The sequence below is a fragment of the Euprymna scolopes genome, chromosome 15 (genome assembly GCF_053919585.1).
Source record: "Euprymna scolopes isolate OS-2025 chromosome 15, ASM5391958v1, whole genome shotgun sequence".
NCBI lineage: Eukaryota > Metazoa > Mollusca > Cephalopoda > Sepiida > Sepiolidae > Euprymna > Euprymna scolopes.
The window spans coordinates 2,348,427-2,372,945 of record NC_136496.1 but is presented as its reverse complement, the minus strand read 5'-3'; the positions used below and the strand labels follow the sequence as shown (position 1 = coordinate 2,372,945).

Here is a 24,519-nt window from a genome sequence, read left to right as displayed (position 1 = left end):
CAGAACTTTTTTTAAATTTTTACTAAAAACACAATAGTTCTACTCGATGAATTTTCGGAATTTTTTGATATATTACTATTTTTGACATGACAAGTAAGTACTGTTTTTGCTTAAAACGATAGGTTTAAAAAATCGATCTGTCGACTAGCACTTTTTTGTGTGTATTTTATGTTAAAGTTTTTATTTACTTAGGAACAAAAATAGTGTCAAGTCTTAGAACGAAAGAAATGGAGTTTTATTTTAATACAAGGTGGTACCGTGGTCACTACTTATCAAGGCCCGGAAGCCACTCGGGGATAAGGGTTATTGTAAGTACAGTACTTTAGTGTGGAGAATTAATAAAGTGTCTACTTAAGTGGGCGACTCATCAGGAATTTGTTTACGTTGGACTTGAAGACATCCAAGTTGTAGTCAAGAGGGAAGCAGGCAGACGGAACAGAGTTCCACAGGCGTGCAGTTCTAAGAAAGAAGCTTTGTTCATGGAATCTACGTTTTGATTTAGGCATAGATAAAGAGTGGGGAAAGTTTTTGACAGTGGATTCAGCTAGGCAGGCGGGTGTTTTTCGTAGGTTTCGTTACAGCCATTTGGACGTTTGATAATTGCTCGAAAATTAAACAAAATACTTGTAGGATATTATATGTTCGCACGATTGATGACATTTATTGGATGGGGTTCTCTCCGTGGTTTTGATTTTCGATTTTTGAGCTGTTATCGAGCTATAACAAAACCGCCAATTTTTTTTTTTCATTCTAACAGACTCGACACTTTTGTTTCAAAGTTAATAAACAATTTAAAACCAACTAAAACACAAAAGACATATCCAGGAAGGTAGAAGAGTAACTTGTTTTGCTTTTGGTAACATTTGTTATTTTGGTAAATTTTTATTTAGTTTCCACCTTAATATTTTCCCTTAAATTGGCGACTTGTATAGGTTTCAGGTATTTTTTACGACCTGCCTCAGCGTAATAGAAATATCCCCATGTTAAGAACGGCTTTCGAGGTTGGGGGGGGTATTCCGAAAGCCGTTCTTAACATGGGGAGGTTGGGGTGTCTATAATACACTGGGGCACGTCGTAAAAATTTGCCGATTTTCGGGTATGCTGAAAACGAATATCGCATTTAAATTTTCTGCAAACAAGTAGTTTTCCGGATATTAAGCGATCTAATTCTTTATGTTATAAGTGGTGGCCATTGTTGTACACACAAGCATGTTTCACAAAAATATGCACATACAACAATGGTCATCACTTATAACATAAGGAATTACATTGCTTTATATGCGGAGATAAATGTGTACTAGTTGTCCAATCTGCAAAGGGTGTTCATTCTGAAAGGCGTTTTCTTATTTTCAACTTCCTATGTTAAGAACTGCTTTTGGAACACTCTCTGCAGATTGGATAACCAGTGCACATTGATCTATTTGAGAAAACTACTTGTTGCAGAAAATTTAAATGCAATATTCGTTTTCGGTATACCTGAAAACCTATAAAATGTTAAGGCGGGAACCAAGTAAACATTTACCGGTATTTTTTTAATCTTATTTTTGTTTTGGTGTAAAAAAAAATGCGCCTATCTTCCCTTTTTTTTTTAGTTAATATTTTTTTGTTTTTTTTCTTGTCAGTGATTGAGAATCTGCCTATGGAGATGCGAGATCGACTCACAGAAATGAGAGAAATGGATCTCCAGGTTCAAAGTAAGTCTTAAACCTTTTGGGGGGCAACCATGCAGTATAGTTAACAGCAATAAATAACTTTTACCAAATGCAACTGTCCAGATTTCCCCCTATATGAAAACATTTTTTAAATATCTGATCTGCGTACCCATGACAGAAAGAATATTGTATCATAAATTGATGAAGTGGTTTTATTTTTAAATTAAAAAAAATTAAAACTTATAGTTAAATGAATAGCAATGATAATGTCATCTTGGAAACAGGCTGAAAAAACAAGGTAGACAACTTCAAATAATTCAAACCTGCAAGATTTTAGAAAGCCATTCTTAACATGGGGATTATTAGGGAAAAGCTCAAATACATTTAAAAATGATTTTCTTTATAAATCTATTTTTTTTATCTTGCCTTTGGTAACTTTTTTTGATTGATCTACATGATTTTTGGAAAACAATATTTTCTTTTTGTCACTGGCATGTATATCATGAACTTTTTATTTTTGTTTTTAATATAGGGGGAATTCTGGACAAGCACCAATAACTTTTACCAAATGCAATATACATGTTTTTGGTATCCATCAGTTTAGAAAACTATGGGGTTGCGCCTGTAGAGGTGATTAATCACAATCTTCTGTGGCTGAATAAGCCTATTTTCGCTCTACATTGTTGGTTACAAACGTCATAGGTGAAGCTCAGTGTTTTGTGTTCGTGGTCTGTTGAATTTTATTGACTGGCCTTCCTGAATAGTCTTTTGGTTTGTTCTGCGATGGATTTTTCGCTCGTGGTCAGACCTTTGGTTATTGTTTGTCTCCAGATTGTGCGGACTTTAGCTTTGAGCTCCCAGCTTGTAGGATCAATATCACATGCTTTCATGTCACGTTTACACATGTCGACATAGCGGAGGTAAGGACAACCAATTTTCCTTTTGCCAGTAGTGATGTCACCATAGAGAATGTCTTTTGGGATTTGCCCATGCGGGGTACATGGCCTATCGAGCGTAGGCGTCTTTGGCGAAGGAAGGTGAACATGGAGGGTATACCAGCCCTTACAAGCACAGCATTCCAAGAATTCTCCGCAAACTGTGCATGTGAAATGTGTTCAGTTTTCATTCTTGGTGGCTGTAGGTTGACAATGCTTTGCTGCCATACAGAAGGTTGGGTGTGACACAAGCCATGCAAATGCAATATAATGGCGTGATTATCCTTTTTTGGGTTAGGGTTTACTATCTGTTAGAAGGGACTTTACTATAAAACGTCATGTTTGTACCAACCCTCCTCTTCAACAAAAATGAAGAACATGGCAAATCAGTTTCATTCATTTTATAGATATACTAGCAGGCTGATTGGCATTGCCTGGCTGTAAAATATGCATAAATATTATATTTTAATTCATACAGAAACTGAATGTGAGTATTATGTTTTTTCTAAACATTTAACTTCTTGTAAGTAAAAAAATAAAAAAAAATACTCAAACTGAGATCAAAACTAAAACTTAAAAACAGTCAAGTATGATAACCATTAGGCCAGCTTGACACAATCTTTAAAAAGTATTTTCAAACCTACTTATTCTTAACATAAGGAATCTGTCACGTGAACCAGTCACGCATGCGCATTCGTGAAACAGTTGACAGATAAAAATCTGACTCCCACATACCAATAATCAATTTTGACTTCTTGTAGCAGTCCTTTTTTTTTTCGAATTAAAACTGATTAAAAAGTTTTCCACATATCTGAATACCCTATATACCAAATTTCAAATCTGTAGATCAAAAATTTGTTGAGTATATAGGTTGAGAAGTGTCCTCACACACACACACACACATTTCACTTTTATCACATTATAAACGGACAAAAGTTATAGCCTCTTGATTTAGAATGGATGAATGTTTTATGTATTTACTTGTAGTTGTAGCGGCTATCATCCTGGTCGAATTGAGTTACCATTTTCCAGAGCGTGAACTGCATCTCAGACGATTGCAGTCCAGTTTCGTCGATCTGGGGCAAAGTCACAGGAAATAATTAACCACTCGTGATTTCAATACCGGAAGCCAACTATTGTCGGTTTGATAGTGCTGCCAGATCATTTTAAGTGTTGTCACTCAATTATTCAGCTGCTCTCCTGGGCGACAACAATTAAGGATGACTTGGCTGCACTATCGAAGTGCTTTATGCCAAATTGATGGTTGAATATGGTTAAATTTGGTTAAATTTCGCATTAAATACTAACCTATATTAATCTGTACATTTGATGGATATCGTAATACTTAGTTCGCTGCATCTTATCAGAATAAAGCCCATACAAAATTTTAGTTAGATTTTCTCAGTAGTTTCCGAAATTAATAGACATACTACGAGAAATGAAACATAGAAAATAGTTTTATACACACATTTGATTTTTGTTTTTATTTTCCTTCAATGAACCAAATATAAAGTCGAAAACTATTTGTGTTCATTTCGTATGAATCCGATAATTCTATTGTTGGCATCGGTTTCCAGATATCTTTCTAGTAAGAATTCTTTCTAGACTAATATCTAGTATTTATGGGAATGACCACGTGAAGGTTGCCAACATTCTAAATAAAAATGTTTAAATTTCTGTATGTGAGGAAACAGAAAACTGAGAGGGAATTCCAAAGTCTGACAATTCGAGAGAAGAAACTTTTAGAGTAAAAGGGATGGAGGTTAGAGCTTCGCTGATACTGCAGGATTTTATTAGGTTGGAGATTTTTTTTTTTTTTGACTTTGTCTAAATGAATAAGCTCAGTGTAGTTTTGTAGAAATACAGGATACAGTCAGGTAGGAGTAATTTTCTAGCATGGTAGAGGGAGCCCACCTTTGCAGCAGCCTTGGCAATGTCTTCGATGTATTTATTCCACCTTATGTTGCTTGTAAATTGTTAAGCAGACGAGTTTAAATGAAGTTAGCTCCACTAATACAGTCATTAGCATAGCCGGGCTTTATTATTTTCATGTAACTTATACACACTAATCTGGTGTGTTTAGTCGGTGGACCACATATTTTGAATATTATATCAGGTTGACAAGAAATTTCTTGCAGTTTATAACTTTTAAATTCAGATGAACATATCTCAGCTCAAACCAAAATTTATTGATTGAAATAAGCAACATCAGAATCAACACACTTTTGCCGACGCAAAACGAGTGTATTTATGTCAGTAATGTTAAAAATCTTACGTTTTGGTGGCGATGAAATTGCTAAAGGAATTTTTGATATCACTTGGGTTTTTAAAGCATTTCTCACACAGAAAGTTGTTGAGATGCTTGAAAAAGTCGTAGTCAGTATGTGAAATGTCTGGAGAGTATAGCAGATGAGGCAGAGGTTCGCAGCCCAATTCGATCAACTTTTACAGGGTCGGTTTAGCAATGTGCAGTCAGGCATTGTTGTGCCTTTTTTGTTGACTAATGCTGGGTGTTGTTGTTGAAGTTTCTGATGCATTTCATCCATTTGTTGACAGTACTTCACCGCCGTGATGGTTTCACCGGCATTCAAAAACCTGTAATGAATGAGACCGGTCTCAGACCACCAAACAATCAGCATGACCTTCTTTTGGTGCAACTCTGGCTTCAGAAAGTGTCCCGGAGCTCCGTCGGCGGCTAACCACTGAGCCGAGCATTGCCTTTTGTCGTAAAGAACCCATTTTTCGTTGCAGATCACAACCTGGTCGAGAAACGGATCATTCTTGTTGCGTAAAAGAAGGGAAAATGACACTTCATAACGTTTCTTTTGGTTATCATTCAATTCATGAGGCACCCATTTATGAATTTGTTTTGTCTTTCGAATCTCTCTTAAGTGGTTGGAACTCGTCATATATGTTATGTATAATTCAGAAGCAAGTTTTCAAACAATTGTGCGTGGATTGTCTTCGACTAAGGTTCTTAATTGATCGTCATGAACATCCAATGGCCGACCACTACGCTCATCATTTTGAAGACTTGCTGCTGCCATAAAATTTCTTAAACCACCATTGTGCTGTGCATTCAGTAGTGATTCCTGGACCAAATGCTTCTCTTGATACTCTAAGCTGTTTTAGCAGCTTTTCGGCCTAGCTTGAATTGAAAAGTGTGCGAATTTGCTTTTCTCCATGTTTTATTCAACGTTCAGAAAAGACATTCTTTTAAAACGATTGTAATTTAAACGCTTAGATAGAGCGAAAAACGTTCTTTAAAATGATATGAAGGGCAAATAATGAAAACTTATTTGAAAATACATCATTTGAAATTAAAAATTCTGCAACAACTTCTTGACGCGAAAATTCTAAAATATAACAAGGTCTGTAAACTGCACAAGCCCCCTCCCCAAATCTTCTGAATTCTTTTAGCCATTTCATATTTTTCAAAATAAACCCATGTTTTTGTATTCTCTCAGAAACATTGAAAAGAATTTTTATTTTAATTCACATTTTTTCTTTTGTTTTGTGTGCTGATTAATTCCTATTTCAGTCATATAAATTATTTAGATTGGAATGTGTTTCAGCGTTACTCACAATTTATTTTTATTTTAGTAAAAAAAAGAAGTAACATTAAAACCACTAATTTTGGTGTACATATGAAATGCCGAAATGAAATCTCATCCAGAAAAATATAGTCATTATAAACAAGCTGAGAAAGTGGCTAGCTAAGAAAAAAATGATAACTCAAGTTCATGACTCTCCATCTAGCTAGAAAATTATGAACTTGAGTTATTCTTCCTTAGCTAGCCTATTAATTTTACTAACAAATAAATTTTCAAAAGTATTTCTTGATCTAAAAATGTCCAAATTATTGTTCGATTTGGTGTTAGTTTTTATATTTTTTCTTTATTTTCTCCTATTTTTTTTAATTAGATTTGATAGTTTTAATAAATTTGGAGTTTATTCCTAAATGGTCACTCATCGTAGTACTGACCAGGATTAACATTGCTTAACTTAGGTGATCTTATAAGAACTGGCATGTAAACATAATTACAGTCACTCTAAAACAAATATTGTGTTTGAAAAGCTTGAATTAATTACTTATTGACAAAGTTAAAAACTTAAAAAGTAAAAGTGAAACTAATCGCAACTATCAGTGTCTTATGGAAATTTACTTTCACTTTCACTATTGATTGTTGCTAGGATTTCTCAGTGATTATCCATTGGCCACAACAGACATTGGTGTTCCCTGGAGTCTCAGTGAAAACAACTCTCCTCAAATTTCCACTACTCTCCTCTTCTTTCAATAACCATTGCAAATCTCTTTGCATCCTCACAGCAGCCATCAACCATTGTACTCTTATTGATTAAGGCTATTAGCTTTCTATGGAAAATATCTGTTCTGATACTACACTTCACTTTTTCTGTCCTCAGTCAGAGGAGAAATCCTTCTAGACTGAGACAGTTTAAATTTTTGTTCCTATCCAGAGTGCCCCCTTTTTGGGATGGATTTTCCCCACATTAAGAACCTAGATTGTACCCTCATGGGGAGGCAAGTAAATAGGAACAATTACTGTACTCCCCAGGCCCTTCCAGTGAAAGTCTGCACTGTGTTCTTTCTCCCCTTTGTCTTTCCATCCTCTTCATCCTTTCATGATCATTTTCTCTGTCATCAATCGATGGTGGTGTAACTGCATTGATTAGTGGGATTTTTCTTCCTTACATATCGACTTTGGTAACTTTATTTCCCTTGTGTAACTTTTTGTCCTCTCTGTCTTTTCTTTGAACTTCAAATTATCCCGCTGAATTGTAAGGGAGCTAATGTGAAATAGGGGCATCCTAAATTGGGAGTTGTGCAGCGAGATGCTTGTCCACATTACATTTAATTTCTGTGTGTAGATACAGTCAGGAAAGCACAAGGCAGAGATGGAATTCCAAAGGCAAGTGGTCCAACAGGAAGAAGCTATTATGAAAGAAAGCTTTCTGGCCTCTAGGGACGTTTACAGTAAAGGGGTGTGATTTTGCTGTTTATCAAGGGTACTTATGTTGAGGAGCACAAGTGCAGCAAGCTTAAGCACATTTTATGAAAGTACTTGTAAAGCAAGCATGTGGATGCAACATTAATTAAGTAAATTGTTTGAATTTTTTTGGAAAAAACATTGATTTGAATAGTTACATTTGAATGTGAATTGCCAGAGACAAATAATAAGCTGTTTGAAAATTTTATTATGTATAAAAAAATAGTATGAATGCGAAAATAAAGAAAAAAATCTATGATATACGTATCCGTGATGGAAAGAAAATAGTGTATACCAAAAATTACCAAAATTGTTCAAATAGTTTTTATTTTTATAAAAAAATATAATTTTTAAGCAAATTTGTGTTTTTCCCTTCCCATGTCAAGAATGGCTTTCTAAAATTTTGCAAGTTTAAATTTTTGTGAGTTATCTCACTGGTTTCTTTAGTTTGCTTCCAAGCGGGCATAATGAGATCGTTGATCGTTTAATCATAAAATTTGATTTTTCTATTTAAAAATAAAGCTATTTGATCAATTTGTGATTTTTAATGTATAATTTTTTTCCATCACAGGTATGTACACCAGAGAGATTTTTCTTCATTTAATTTTTTTTTTTTCATGAGAGTAGGAATTCCAGACAAACACTGAATGTTGCATTTTTTAACACATTTATTTTTTCATGAACTCCATCTTGTGAACATTACGATCTTCTTTTATTTAAAAAAAAACACTTAACTGCTGCACCCCCGTTTTTTCTGTTTTTTGTTTTTTTTACCTTTATACGCATATTGTATGTAATGCATATATCTTAAGAATATCTTGGAATTTCTTCACATTTGGATTTTTTTTTTTTTTTTCAGATGCCTTGGACAACCTCGATGACAAAGTTTCAGCCTTTTTTAAAAAATGTACTCAACCCAATTCAAAGAACGATTGGCGCGAAGAACAGTTCACTAAATTAAAACAAGTTGCGTAAAACTATTTCTTTTTTTAAGCTGAGATAATTTTTTCAGTCATGTTTTTTTTTTTCATTTTTTTTTTTCATTTTTTTACTTAATCTATATATGTTGGATTGACCTAGTATATAGAATTCAATACTTTATGGGAACCATTAATTATAAATCTAATTTATAAAACTCCCCATGTCTGCTAGTCTGTCTCCATATTTTCAAACTCCATCTCTTCTGAAACTGAAAGGGGCCTCAAATGATTGAATTTTTTATGGACATTTCTTTTCTGGGTCTTTAGCCGGTTAAAATAGTTTTTAACACTATTTTATTTTTCTCACAACTTTCCCTGAACTATGTTCAGTTTCTGTTCTGTCTCCTCTTGGATCTTCCGACCACTCTGTTGTATCAATTAAGATAAAAATGAAATGTAATAAGTCCTCAGACGTACCTCTCCATCGTACAGTATATCGATACATTAAGGCTGGCTGGGATAGCTTCCGTACATTTATATCGGATCTACCGCTGCGTTCCATGTTTAAAAAGGATGTGTCCTCTATAGTATCAGACCTGACGGAATGGTTAATTGTAGGTATAGACCGTTTCATACCCTCGAAAAAGTTCCAGCAAAAACCTAACAGTCAGCCATGGTTCTCTCCAGAATGTGCTACTGCCATTGCGCACAGAAATCACTTTTTCCACTGCTTCTAACGTAATAGATGTATGGAAACAAAAGCCGCTTTCAGGACTGCCAGCAACCACTGTAAAAAAGTAATAACGAATACAAGAGAGTTGTATGCTCAATCTGTTAAGTCCAAAGTAGCTGAGCAGCGGCTTGACTCCCACCAGTTTTGGCAAATAGCAAACAGAATCCTAAACAGAAGCGTGTGCTCTATCCCAACTATCATCAATGGACCTGAGGTAATCTCATCAGCATTAGACAAAGCCAAACTCCTTGCCAAGAACTTTGCAGCTAATTCTACCCTTTGCGACCAAGGCCACCAACCCCCAATATTTCCTCCTGTATCAGAAATCACAGTATGTGATATACAAATATCTGTCCGTGATGTTGCCAAGCAAATCAAAAACCTTGATTCCACTAAAGCAACTGGCCCTGACGGTATTCCAATTATAGTGCTCAAAAAAATTCAATCAGAACTAGCGCCCATACTTACAAAATTGTTTAAATGTTGTCTTAAGGAGAATTGCTTCCCATCATCCTGGAAAATCTCATCAGTATGCCCTGTATTTAAGAATTCAGGTGATCGTTCATCCCCCTCTCAGTACAGGCCAATAAGTCTCCTGTGCATCATGAGTAAGTTGCTGGAATGTGTTAAATAGAGAAGTAATCAACCATCTCAGCAAAAATAACTTTCTTAGTGACACAAAATATGGTTTCCGTCCTGCTAGATCTACAGCAGATGTGCTTACAGTTATATCTCATGGGATTAGCAAATTTCTCGACAGAGGCAACCTTTCTAGGGCAATTGCTCTTGACATATCAAAGGCTTTTGATAGAGTATGGCATAAAGGTTTACTTCACAAGATCTCCAGCTATAGTATAGCTGGAAATGTCTTCTCAATTTTTAATTTCACCTTGGACAATTTAGTTGACTAAAATAGAAAATAAATCTTTATAAAGTTGAGCCAATTACCACACAAACAGTTAATTTAAAATACAAAATTTATATTCAAAATAGAACTTGTTAAAAACATCCCTCATGGAATGTGAGGACTAAAGAATAAACTTAAATTAAAAACATGGTCTCTGAGATGGAAATATCAGCCAAGCAGCGTGGCACCGCCACTCATTTGAACAATTCTACAAACCGTTGCTCCAATCCCCTAGTTCTTCTCGTACTGGATGTGATAGCTGTGGCCACAGCCAACATTTCACATGTGTCGATTGGAAGGATAAAACAGGGATTGGAAAGGTTTCTTATAATTGTTAACTGAAAGGAATTTGGTTTTGGTAGAATTAATTTTTACCAGCTTTTGTCCCCTTTCTATTACCGACTGGTGATTATTCTTTCAAGGATTCATTAATTGTTTGGGATATATTAAATCATTTCTCTCTGATAGGTTCATAAGAGTAGTAGTTGATGGGCAAAAATCAGAAGCTCACAGTATTAATGCTGGAGTCCCTCAGGGGTCCATCCTGTGCCCAACTCTTTTCCTAATCTACATTAATGATCTTCCTAATCACATCTTTACATCATTCGTAGACATTTTTGTTGATGACACTACTATCTATGGCAGTACATCTAAGACAGTAAATGACCAAGTTCTCTCCGATTCTCTCTCCTCTAATCTTGGTCACGTTGTACATTGGGGAAAGGAGTGGCTGGTTAATTTTAATGCATCTAAAACCAAGCTTCTATTTTTACATCATCAACGTTCTGATCCCCATCTGACATCAATTGAAATGAATGACTCTCGTCTTGGGGAGTCCTCAAGTTTTGACAAGGTTCTGGGCTTGACCTTTACTCCTGACCTTAAATGGAATACGTACATCAAATCTGTTGCCAAGGCCGCTGGAGAAATGGTTGGATCCTTCTATCGATCCAGTAGATATCTCACTGCTGATGTAATTCTCTATCTATATAAGAGCCAGGTACGTCCAAGAATGGAATACTGTTGCCACATCTGGGCAGGAGATGCTAGAAAAGACTTGTCCTGCCTTGATAGAGTTCAAAATAGACTTCGTGGCCTGGTGGGAGATGTCGTTTTCTCTTTGCTGCAACCTCTATCTCACAGAAGAGATGTTGCAAGTTTATCTCGGCTTTATTGTTATTTTCATGGAAAGTGTTCGACTGAGCTTCAATCTATGGTCCCCCCTTGCCAAACCTTCACAAGAAACACTCGTCTAGCTGAAAAAACTATCAATAATTCCCCCCACTATTTATCTGTGCCTAAACCTAAATGTAGGTTCCATGAACAAAGCTTCTTTCTTAGAACTGCACGTCTGTGGAATTGTCTTCCGTTTTCCTGCTTTCCAGCTGACTACAATATGGTTGTTTTCAAGTCCAACGTAAACAAGTTTCTGATGAGTCGTTCCACTTAAGTTAACAAATTTACCGAACTTCCATTACTATCGATTACTATATTGCCCATTTGATTACTGTTCACTCTTTAACCATTATCCTTGAGTGGCCTCTCGGCCTTGATAAGTGGTGCCGTCTATGTATATAAAAAAAATAACCCTTAAAAACCATTCAAAGATTATACAATTTTTTTTAACAAATTCTTTCATTTTTTTCCAGGGCTATTACAAAGTCCTCGATGATGCCGATGAAAAGGTTCATTTAGCTAGTCATATACACGATTTAGTAAGTATTTTGTAGTTTTTCGTATGAGCACTTGATAGTACACACATGAAACTCTAGTCCCCTTCGAAATAATATCCTCTGGCTGCAATGTACTTGTACCGTTTCAACAAGTCCCCATAGAAGTCTTCTTGTGTTCACGCGTCAATGATCCTCGTCACAGCCTCTTTCATCTCAATTGTCTCATAACGACGGCCTCTAAGGTTTTCCTTGAGCTTAGGGAATAACTAAAAGTCACAGGGAGCAAGGTCTGGTTTATATGGAAGGTGAGGAACTGTCTTGATGCCCATTTTGGTCAAATAGTCTGTGGCAAGGATGGAGCACCTTTGGGACAAACTTCATGCAAATCTTCCACATCTTCAGTTCCTCTCGAATAATTGTGTACAGTTCCCACACTGATATCAAACTGCACTTATTGTCTCTATAGACACATGACAGTCCTTACCCAGGAAATTCTTTATTTGGCCAATCAACTCCGGTGTTCTGACTTCCTTACTCCTACAACACCTTTCATCACCACTCACAGACTCTCTGCTTTCCTTGAATCTCTTATACCACTCAAAAATTGATGCTTGATTCATGCAAGATGGTCCAAAAGCAGTCTGAAGCATTCCATACGTTTCTGTGGCGTTTTTTTGAAGTTTAAAACAGAATTTTATTGCATATTGCAGGGCTCTACATTGCGAGTGAAACGGTTGCATTTGCAAGTGATTTTTCAAAGTGGCGACTAGAAATAATGAAACGCTTATCTTTTGGTCATTGTATTTCTTTCAACGACACTTTTGTAAAACTCACTACTGAGTGAAAAATATCTTTTCAACTTTTTTTAATAAAACGAGCAAAGTTAAATTATTTAAACAATAAAAGGTTTAACAAAACAATATACTTTTTTTTTTAAGCAAAGGCTATTATTATCTGAGAAAATTTGAATGTTTATACCTTCAAGTATCAACATAAAATTCACTGTATATTTAGAATTACACTTATTAAAAAAAAAATACAAAAACATCTTTATAATGTACATATTTGTCATAGAACAAAAATGTCATATTCTAAAAATCATGTGGGTTTGGCTAGTAAACGAAAATCTTTAGTTGTCAACTAAAGATAAGTTTGTCCGTAGAGCCCTGTATTGTTCTTCTAAAATATCCTTACATCCAGATTACATTTTTTGAATTTCACCAATTGTAACAATCAGGCTTTAGTAGGGTGTATTCCTATCCCTGCTGTAGCTGTTCATTTGAACCTGAAATCATAAAAATCAGTCAGTCATTTCATAAGATGTATAGCAATAACATACTGAATTTTCAAGAATCTATAACAATTTTAAATGCCTGTATAAAAACGTCTGGAAACTGATTGAAAAAAATCTGTTTGATGTACTTACCTCTGCCAGAAAGAAAATCTATTTAAAAAAATCATGTAAATTGATCAAGTAGTTTTAGTTTTATAAAGAAATAATTGTTACGTGATTAATGGGAGTTCATAGGCATTACAAGTTTGAATTATTTCCATTTATCTCCTTTGTTCCTTGAAACTGTTTACAAAATGGCATCACGAGATAGTCACTCTCTCCTCATTTCATTATGAAATTTTATTTATTTAAAATTTACATGATTTTTGGAATATGATGCCTTTTTCCTGTCACAGATACATAAATCATACAGATTTTTTGGTGCTACTATAGAGTGATTCCTACTGTATTTTTCAGGTCTAAGGTGATTCTTACCAAAAGAGGATAGAAAAAAATATACTTCTTGACACTTTTTTATTCTGTGGAACTCCTCGCTTTTTCTTCAAAATCTCGATCTTACTGTCTAAGCAAGCCCTTTTAATTTGTTGAGTTCCCTTTTCTAACTAACCAAACTGACTGGCACATTCAGTCCATGGACTCTCTTTTTAATAAAAATTACTGGCCCATCGCACTTTTTGGCAAGAATTTTCCCCAACCAAATAACGTAAATAAGTTCTTGATGAGCCGTTCCATATAAGTTATCAAAGTTAACAAATTTTCATTACTAATGATTATTATATTGTCCAATTTCTACTGTACACTCTTTAACCCTTATCCTTGAGTGGCCTCTTGGCCTTGATAATGTGTTGATACCTATGAAAAAAAAAAAAAAAAGAAAAAGTCCAATGTGAACAAGTTCTAATTGAATCGTCCCCCTAAGTAATCCAAGTTACAAAATTCCCACTGTTTACTATGCTAAAATCACAATGACTAATGTATACCTATTAACCCTTATCCTCGAGTGGCCTCTGGGCCTTGATAAGTGGTGACACCCATGTAAAAAAAAAAAAAAAAAAAACCCAGGAGACTATGTTTCAAGAGATTGTGTTGCTGTTTCCTCACTGTGCACCACTCTCATAACATCTCGGGCGGATATGCGTGTTTAGTTATGTTTCTCCACGTTTTAAAGGTTAATGTTTTATAAGTGAAAATGGTTGAATCAACTTGGAAGGGGAATATTACATTATTTGTTTTTTTTTTTTTTTTAATCCCCCATATTGAGGGGGGGGGGAACAGAAAATGAGTGTTGGAATCACACTATAGTATCACTGATTTTTCTTTTTGTTTTTCATATAAGGGAGAATGATGAACAAAGAAACATTAGAAGTGGTTACACAGTTTTTTTTAATGTTTACTTAAAACTAAAACTGCCCGATTAATTTACATGATTTTTGGAATCTGATACATTAGAAGTGGTCCCACAATTTTACTAATATAGAGATGATTGTTTTTGAAAACATATCAAATTTCAGAGATTTGTCCAAAGAGAAAAAAAAAATTAACAAAACAAATACTTGAACAATTTGTTTGATGTTGAATAAAAACTTTGCAAATTTAAAATGTTGGTCCCATTTGTTATTTGACGCTGCAGAAATTGTGGCCATGTTTGCATCATGAGATGAAAGGGCAACTAATAGTTATTATGACCTAACTGGTCACGGATATTTCTAGTGATGACCAGAGATATAAGATCTCCAATTTTTTAGTATTATTCAAACAACTGTTCTCATCTTGAGTTTTGATCTCAATATTTTGGCTGACGTAACCTTTGACCTTATTCAGTTATGTCACAGTTACGGACCCATGGCATAACGGATAAACTACTAAGTTTATGTAAGTTTATGAAATGCAAAAATTCTCAGTGGTAGTTTCACTATTGAACTTCATAATTTTTCCAGTTTGAAGACAATTATAGTATCATTACCTTTTTAAACTAAAATTAACAAATATTTTTTAATTATCCACATCATAATTCAGGTTAGCAATTATTCATCAAATATTAATAAATATTTTTTAAATCATCTACATCATAATTCAAGTCATAAAATTAAAAAATATTTTTTAAAAATCATCTACATCATAATTCAGGTATAAAATTGACAAATATTTTTTAAATCATCTTTATCATAATTCAGGTTTAAAATTAACAAATATTTTTTAAATTTCATCTACAACATAATTCAGGTCATAAAGATATAGTGGGAGGTTATATCAGCTAAAATGTTTTGAAAATAAACTTTCAAGATGAGAATAGTAAACCAAAAAGATCCAAATAATACAAATTGTCCTCATTTCAAAAAATTTCACTTTATGTAATTCACTTTACCATTTCAAATTATGCAAGCAAAATTCACATCGGTTTAGAAATGCAAATTTCTCAATAAATATTAGCAAATTTAGTACCCTTTACTATTTAACACTAATAATAAAAAAAAAGTGTTCTTGTGGTTTTAATTATTTTGTTTTGCTTTTAGGTTGATAGGCATTTAAGAAAGTTGGACCAGGAATTATCCAAATTTAAAATGGAATTGGAAGCAGACAATGCTGGAATCACAGAAATTTTAGAAAAAAGTAAATTGAATTATTTTTTTTAATCTCATATTTTCAGATTTTGAGAAAAATGAATTTCATGTTTTGTTTGTTTATTGTAATAATTATTTTTTAAAGTTTTTGTTGAAATAAGTTTTTTTTAAAGAAATTTTTTAAAAGATTTTAATATTTTCTTTAAATAGTAACAATTTGTAAAATCATTTTTTATTCTTTGCTATTGGAATTTATTTCATATCTTTGACTGAGAAAATATCTTTTTTTCCTCGAAAAAACATTAATGCAGCAATATTTTTTGTCCCCCACCAAAGGAGGGATTGGGCATAGTAATTCACTCCCGTTCATCGTTCGCATTTTCTTAATAACCACGACTTGGAATTTAAAAAAATTTTGCACAAACATTAGTCATGTTGAAGGTAAATTTTTGTCAGAACAGATTTTCTGGGAATACTCTTGGTTGCCCCTCCAGGGCTATTATAGAGGTAAAATTGCCCCCAAATCATTCATCCATTCATTTGTTTACACTTTTCTCAATAACCATGCCTTGGATTTTTAAACAAATTTTTTGCACAAACATTAGTCATAGTGAAAGTAAATTTGGGACCTTGCATGCTCGGCTTGTTTTTACTCTTTTTTCACCCCAAACAAGGCACTATGTAGGGAGTTGAGCAGCGAGATGTCTGTTTGCATTACATTTAAACTTTTGCGGGTGTGTACAATCAGAGAAGCAAGAAACAGGGAGGGAATTCCAAAGTTTAGCAGTCCAAAGGAAGAAACTATTAGAACAGAGGGCTTTCCAGCGTCTAGGAATCTCAACAGTGATGGGGTAGGATTTTGCTGCTTGTTGGGTTTGTCAGGAATATGAACGTCAAGAGAGCACAAATGCTATGAGAGCACATTCCATTAAAATATTTTTAGCGATGGGAAAGGGTTGGCGCTTTGCTGATAGCTTGGAACCTATTGGATAGAAGAGTTTTTTTTGTTTTTTTTCGACTGTCTATAAAGATTAGTGGTAGATGCACCAACCCAGATGTGACATCAATACTCCATGCATAGACAAATTGTGGCTTTGTAAAGATATAGGATACTCTCAGATGTTAGTGATTTTCTAACATGATAGAGGGAACCCACCTTCCTTGTAACAGTAGCCTTGATCATGTCCTCGATTCCAATTCATGTTGCTTGTGAATGTTAAATTTTAAATGAGCTCTCATGACAATCAGTGGTTGAGAATTGTTAAAGGAAAGAAGCTTAGTCTTAGTAGCATTTAATATTACCACCCATTGAATGTGGATCTATAAAAATAATGCTAAAAAAGGAATTTTCCACATATGGTTAGATTAAGCAGAAAAGTAGAAATTTCCTATAAAAGTTGAAGATTAGAATTAGAGCTGAGCATTCAAGAAATTGTGTCATAGCTGGAAAACTAACAAAAATGTTTCTACATCAAAACTTTTTATTGGATGCAAGATACACTTGTCTCCTAAATTTAAAAGATTTTACATCATTGCCACTCAATTCGGTGAGGATTTTCCATATAAAATTGATTGAATCTTTAAATATTAAAATATTTTTCAACAAATTTGAGAGTCAGAATTTCTTCACTCTAAAACAAACAAAATAACCTTTGAAAGGTTGCTCATGGTGGTGACAATGTTGGAAAATAAATTCTGGAGCACAAAAAAGTTGCTCATTTTAATGGTACCACTTCTGTCTTCGTAGCTCTTTAGTGTTTTAGTTTTTGAGTTTGAAAGTAGGAAGCCTTTTGGAATGACTTATGTTTCATGGTGATCACATAAATAATATATTTAGATAAATTGCAAATGCGGAACATTACTTTTTTGTGCATAACTTATGTCAACGCTGAGATGCATATTCTCATGAGTTTTTTAGTAACCGGAAGAGTTCATTGTTATCTGTAAGGTGATCACCACATCTAAAACTGATTTTTTTTTTTTTACTCACACATGCAATAGTGATTTATGTACACATTAGTTTGTTCAATAAAAAGACATAACGTCCGAGACTTGTAATTTCTAGCTAAGAAGTAGTTCAGAAGAAAGCAGTGAATGATGAAAATCAGTTCTTTGTGTATTTGAGGTCACACATAAGAAAATCAAACTGACTTTTTTTTTTTTCATTTGAAATTTAGAATTTTATTTTTATCACAAACTAGCAAGGAGACTCAGCATTATCTGGGATTGAATAAGGATCAACTGTTCCACCCTCCCCCATACTTTTATTGTCATTGAAATCTATGAAATCATCCAGTCTTTTATCAAATCAATTGATTGCCTGCTCTTGTTAGAGACCCCCCACCCACCCTTCACAATGTACCGGGAGGAAGCTTCTCACAGTGACTTAGTCCACAGTACACATTGCACTGTAGAGAATCTACAGTTGATTTTTTTAAATTATCTGTAAATAATGGCTTCACTTAGTTTAAAATGTAAAAGTCAAGTATCATGGTTCAGTTATGCTCTAAATACAAACATTCATTTCAAATGCATCCCTGTCATATCAAAGAACCAACTGTTGATTTTATTTAATTATTTTTACTTAATCACTTGAATTAAAGTTAAATCTACAAGTCAAGTATCACCATTCAATTGTGCTCTAAAAAGAAACATTCACTTTTCAAACACACCTGTCTTATAAAAGAATCTATAGTCGATTTTACAGGCTTGGCCTTTCTCCTTGTGTGGTAATAAAACTTCTCAAATGCATTTGTGATGTTAGGTTGTATAAAAGTGTTAACTTTGATCAAAATCAGACTTCCTTTTTTAATCGGATTTTTTGTTTATTGATTTTTGATACTTATCAGACAAATTTTGAAACATTCCGGCACATCAAGTACTTTTGTATGAATTTTTTTTTTAAATCAGCCCAGTCGTTTCAGACTCCATCAGGAACAAACTCACATGCACATATGCATGCAAAGTTCATTTTTATAATAGTAGATAGAAACACTGTTTTTTTTTAGTGCATTAAAAATGGGCAAATGTTATCGCCCGTTGACTTAGAATGAGTGCTTTATGCCAAATTGATGGTTGAATGTGATTAAATTTTTGCTCATTTTTACAGTAAATACTAATCCGTATTAATCCTGAACTGTGTATCATAATACTTAGTTCACTGTAGATTATCATAACAAAGATTTATACCAAATTTCAGCCAGATCAGCGCAGTAGTTTCCTAGAAAAAGTGGAATGAACAGGCAAATAGAAATGTAAAAATAGATTTGAATGTTTTCGTTTTTATAAATACTGAAAAAAAATGTTTTTTACAAATACCGAAATGAAATGATTTTTTTTTTTTTTTTTTTTTTAAAGCTATTACCAAAAAGAAATTTTTTTATTTTTTTTTTACAATTACCAAAAAGAAATGTTTTTTTACTTATATATTAAATAATGAAAATGTGTTTTCCTCCAAAAAAAATTCGCACTTGTTCATTTTAACAATGTCATGCAAATTTAGAAAGCCATTCTCAACATGAGGATCTTCCAAATACCATTTTGATGTCTTCAAACTGTCATCTGTTTCAGTAATTAAGTCTTTTAAAGCTATGTTAATAAAATATAGACGTTGACTGCTGTAATTCCTCAATGATTTGAAATCAGTTTTGTACCGTCTTGACCGGGAAGGGTGCTCTTTACAGCACCTTCCCACAACATAACTCCATTTTAGGACATATTTGACTTTTCTACAAGGAAAGAATTGTGTGAATAAGTGTGTTCTTTGTTAGAGTTATGTTTGATTGTTCATAGAACACACATATGCCGCAAAATTGCAGTTGTCATTATCTATTTTCTATTATTCTTTATTTATTCAGGATCTTTGGAATTAGACACACCACAACAAAGTCAAAATCGTCCAGACAGTGAGTTCTCTTTTTTTTTTCCCCTTTCTTATTAGTTTAAAATAAGTTTTTGGATGTGTGTAAACTACTTGAAAAAAAGATATGTTTCTCATCTACATGTAACTTTGATAATTACATGGAAGATACATTTAGAAATTATGTGACTGAATTAAATCCTGTTTTGTCTTTTGTTTTTTTGTTTTTTTACTCACGTTCACCCCTAACAAGTCATATCGCCACTTGGACATAAGGGTCTACTATTTGGGACCATGCTGAGGAAAGATAAAAAAAGATGTTGGTTTACATGACATTTAAATTTCTGCATATCAGTAGAGTAAGGGAAGCCGGTAGCAGGAAGGGAATTCCAAAGTCTAGCTGTTCAAAGAAAGAAACTATTAGAGTTGAGAGTTTTCTGGCATTTAGAGACCTCAACAGTGAAGGTGTGTGATTTTGTTGCTAAGCGGGTTTGTCGGGGATATGTACATCGAGGGGGCACAAGTACAATTAGTTTATCAGAACACATTCCATTAAAATATTTGTAAAACAGGCACAGTGATGCAACATTGCGGTGATGGGACATGGGTTTGAGCCTAGTTGACAAAGTGGAACGTATTAGATAGAAGATTCTTTTTGGGACTCTATCCAAAAGGGAGAGACTAGTGGTAGCTTCACCAGCGCATATGTGGCAACAATATTCCATGCATGGGTGAATGGTGGCCTTGTAGAGGTACAGGATACTCTTAGGTGTAAGTAGTCGTCTAGCATGATAGAGGGAACCCACTTTCTTTACAGATTTCAGTCAAATTGAAAGAACACACACTCTGGTCGGATTATTTTGTTCTTTCTATCAACAACAAAGATGTTCGTTCTTCACATAAGCAGTAGCAGTCTTTCTTTTTTCATCAACAAATACATGGGAATGATGTGACGTCCGAAATAAAACGCTGTTAAGCAAAAAAAACGTTTCCTTTTTTGCAGCCACGTTGGATTCCTAACAACGCCCAAATTTGGATAATCATCCTCGCCTTATATTCGAACCACATCATTATCAGATGATTATAGTAAAATAGATTTTTTTTTTAACTATTAATTCTATTCTTTATACTTTCCAACTTCCGAATAACGGTCTTCACTTCTGCCATGAACTGACTAATGTAATCGCCTTATTTATCGTAAGTCCAAGTACTTTTTAATCTTTCTGGATTCATCGTCAGGGATAGATTAGTTTAACTGGTTTTGAACAATTTCTATAATACTCTTTTCTTTTTTTTAATAAAAAAATATATATCAATTGTTCAGAACCACTTACATTAGCGTATTCTTAACGATGCATCCAGAAGGATTAGAAAAGTACTTGGACTCGGCCAGTTCCTGCCAGAAGTGAAGACCGTTATTCAGAAGTTGGTTGGTGGTTTTTGTTTTACGGTATATCAACCTTTTTCAGGTTATTTAATGCCGAATCTAGTTATTTTGAGGAACGATTTTTAATGGAGTATATATTTTTTTTAAGTCAGATTCTATTCAACCCATAGTTGGGACTCGAACATGTACTACCACTCCGGGTCAAAGTGGACCTGGGAGCAATGGTAATTAAAGGGTCGTTCCACACTCCCCAAGGCCCGCAAGGTGGGGCCTTACCATCGGATATAGTTTTAGGTCATATCCAGGACCGTCAGAAGTTGGAAAGGATCAAAAATAGAATTAATAGACAAAAAAAATGTGCTTCAACAACATTTGCCCGGTCCTTTTTCACACAATCCGATACATTCACACACTTAGGAAGTTTTTATTTATTTCTTTATACCCTTATACATACTACACATTATATAATATATATATATATATAAAAAGCGAAAATGTGTGTATGTATGTATGTTCGCTTTTTGTGTATGTTCGCAAAAGGATTTTTTTCAGTGGCTTCTCGAGGCCATCGCTCATTTTTAAAACTTTTTATATCACGTCGAAATTATAATATCTACGAGTTACGAACGGGGGTCACCCATCTATTTAATTCGCTCGACTTGGAAACGTTAAACGTTCGACATTTTGGGATCGCCGCATATTGCTTTCGTTTTTTGGTATAAAAAAAGCGAAACTCGATTCGAATCACTGGCCCACGGCCAGTGATCTCTAGAAAGCGATGTAACGTTTGGTCAATGTCGGCTTATCACCATTATATCAGACAGTTGCTTTCATTTCGAGCCACTCCCCTAATAAATGGAGGAGCCGGTTTTCCCCAAAGTTGGGTAAAAATAAACAAACCTGGTTATTGACCTTATTAAAAACTGTCTCGCAGAAAATGTTCACTGCTGGATAGCTATTGCTTATGTTGTAACGTTTGCACAAAATGTTAACTACGACTTCCACTTGACGTCATTTAGTGCAGGCACCTGTCAATTCTCTTCTTAATTAAATAATTTAAAACTTCTCTCAGTAACTCATTCTTGCTGGCCGAGTGGTTAACATGTCATGTTTTTTTCACATTTTATTTTCCAACTTTGCCTCAGGGCTTCGGGTTCGATTCTACTTAATTACCAAATTTTTTTTTTTCCTTTTACCCCCCCCCCCTCCTCCAGACAGCCGTTGCCATTTATATATTAGATTATGCATTATCAAGGTATTTGGAATAGTGTGTAGTTCTTGTGATTGGACAATTATATAATACACTTGCCTTTAGTGTTTTTAATATCGTTAATATAGATTATTTAATTCAGGGTGCACACCTTTTCAGCATGAGAGTTATTTATGACAAGTCTAAATTATTTATAACCTACTAACAATGCAAAATACATTATTTGTAAATATATTGTAAATTATTTTTTTTGTAAATTTTTAAATATATTGTAAATTATATATGCAAGTGTACGTTGCATTATTGCATCAACCCTGATTGACAGCTCTACATTTTTTGTCATTACCTTACTCTGATGACTTGCATTAGATGGAATCGGTCAGGGATGCATAGTCTGAACAGTAGTTGCTAATAGCCAGTCTCAGGCAGATTATAGATGCTTGTCAGTCATGGTAGAGTGGTATTTGGACTTAACCTTTTTTGTACCAATGTTCCTTAAATGGAACATAGTTTTCAACATACTATAGAAATTGTAATTTTGCTTTAAATTCAATTTTTATAAGTTATTTCTATTAAAGTAGCTTCATTTTACTCCAGATTTATGAAAACTTTTATAAATTATTCTTATAGTTATATTTAAAGCAAAATTACAATTTCTATAGTATGTTGAAAACTATGTTCCATTTAAGGAACATTGGTACAAAAAAGGTTAATAATCGTCACGTGGGAAAAGGCTGACTCGCATAAATAAGTACAACCAAATTACACAGTCAAGAAAGTAGCACATTTACCGATGGTGGAATCCTCTGTGAGTAAGTTCCATAGCTGTCCCTGAGCTCTGCATTAGCTAAATGTCGGTCCATAGTGTCACAGTGTCATCCTTCACTCCAGAAGAGTTCAGGTTTCCATTTTCAATGCAAGTGAAACAACCTCAGCATCTTTTTAGAAAGGCAACACATGAATGTAGTGATTAGCTCGAATCAAACAAAGTCTTTAAAGCGTTTGTCGAACTTTGACGGACAATTGCCAATTTGTTTTATCTAGCCACAAAATCTCTGCGGTCAACCAGTTGATCACGATTGACGTAATGGGCACCCATGATTTAGTTGAAAGAACACGCACTCATGCCAGATTAATTCCATCTCTTCATACGCGACAAAGATATTCGATGTTAGCAGCAGCAGCACTTCTTTTCACCAGTAGCAAAGATGAATAACAACAGTCAAGATCAAAGTGTAGTATCTGTTCTTCAGATGCTGCACTTCAATTTCTAGTTCTCTGTCAGTGGAGGAGAAATCCTTCATCACTGAGACAATTTTTATTTTTGTTCCTTTTCTCCACGTTATAAAATGACCCTGGTGTCTAACTCTGTCCTGTGGGGAGGCATTGTAAATAGGAACAACAGTCGAAAACACAGGTGAATGACGTGGTGTCTAAAACAAAACGGACTCCTAAACCACAAAATGTCTCCTTTTTATTCATTTATTTTGGACTCTCAACAGTTGGTGTTACCAGATCAGGCTGTCTGAAAATACTGGCTTCCTGACCAAAATGCACCAGACATTACAGGTGATTGGGGACTACCTGTGAATTTAGTATTCGTTAACAGTGGTTTTCAGTCGATATAATTTCTAAAAAAAATCAACTTTTGTCATCGTCTCGATATATACACTTGACAGCAAAATAAAATGCACACAGCTTGTTATAAAATATTTTGTTTATTAAAAAAAAATCTTTTGATTTCAGAATGACAGTTATGATATCAGGGATGGAGCACATGGTGGGGAGGGGGTAGTAGTTGAGAAAGATGTGTCGCTTGTTTTGCCCGTCATTGCTGCTTTCTCCCTTCTCGTCTGCTCCTCTATCTTATTGGCACAGACGACGCCAAAACATTCCACCACGCATTGTCTTGAAATGTCCATGAGTCTTACTGACCTAATCTCTGGGAATTTGACTTCTTTAACGACTGAGGACTAAGTGGAATCAACCAGTTCTATGAATACCACTGGTTTCAAAGACTAAATGGAGACATTCATACCATGTTTAACCCCATGCTATGAACACGTTCCTTTCATACCACTTTAGCATGATAAATACATATTATATTTACACTACTTGTGGTTTCTTTCATTTGTGACCCCTAGCAAGGGTCTACAACAAACAACAACAACAAAATTCTGCCTAAATTGCATAATCACCTTCACTTTATACTCAAACGGTTTTAGTTCGCATGCCACTATTTCCTTACAGTGGGCACATGCTAACCATGACCGCTTCTTTTTTTTTTTTTCTTTGTCTCTGCAGACCGTCGTTACTACAATTAGCTTTATCAGTATATCATGCATGTGTTTGAAACAAAGCTGTAGACGTCTCTAACGT

The 24,519-nt window shown here is 34.3% G+C and overlaps 1 protein-coding gene across 8 annotated transcripts in view; it reads left to right on the top strand.

Annotated features, from left to right (window-relative positions):
* LOC145293690 (inhibitor of growth protein 3-like) overlaps positions 1 to 24,519 on the top strand; it is a 107,844-nt gene that overhangs the window by 1,393 nt on the left and 81,932 nt on the right. For all 8 annotated transcript variants that reach the window (XM_080140100.1, XM_080140095.1, XM_080140097.1 and 5 more), the window contains exons 2-6: positions 1,623 to 1,694; positions 8,456 to 8,562; positions 11,806 to 11,871; positions 15,637 to 15,733; positions 19,542 to 19,589. In XM_080140100.1, coding sequence (XP_079996226.1) covers positions 1,623 to 1,694; positions 8,456 to 8,562; positions 11,806 to 11,871; positions 15,637 to 15,733; positions 19,542 to 19,589 — 390 coding nt within the window. The remainder of the gene's footprint in view (positions 1 to 1,622; positions 1,695 to 8,455; positions 8,563 to 11,805; positions 11,872 to 15,636; positions 15,734 to 19,541; positions 19,590 to 24,519) is intronic.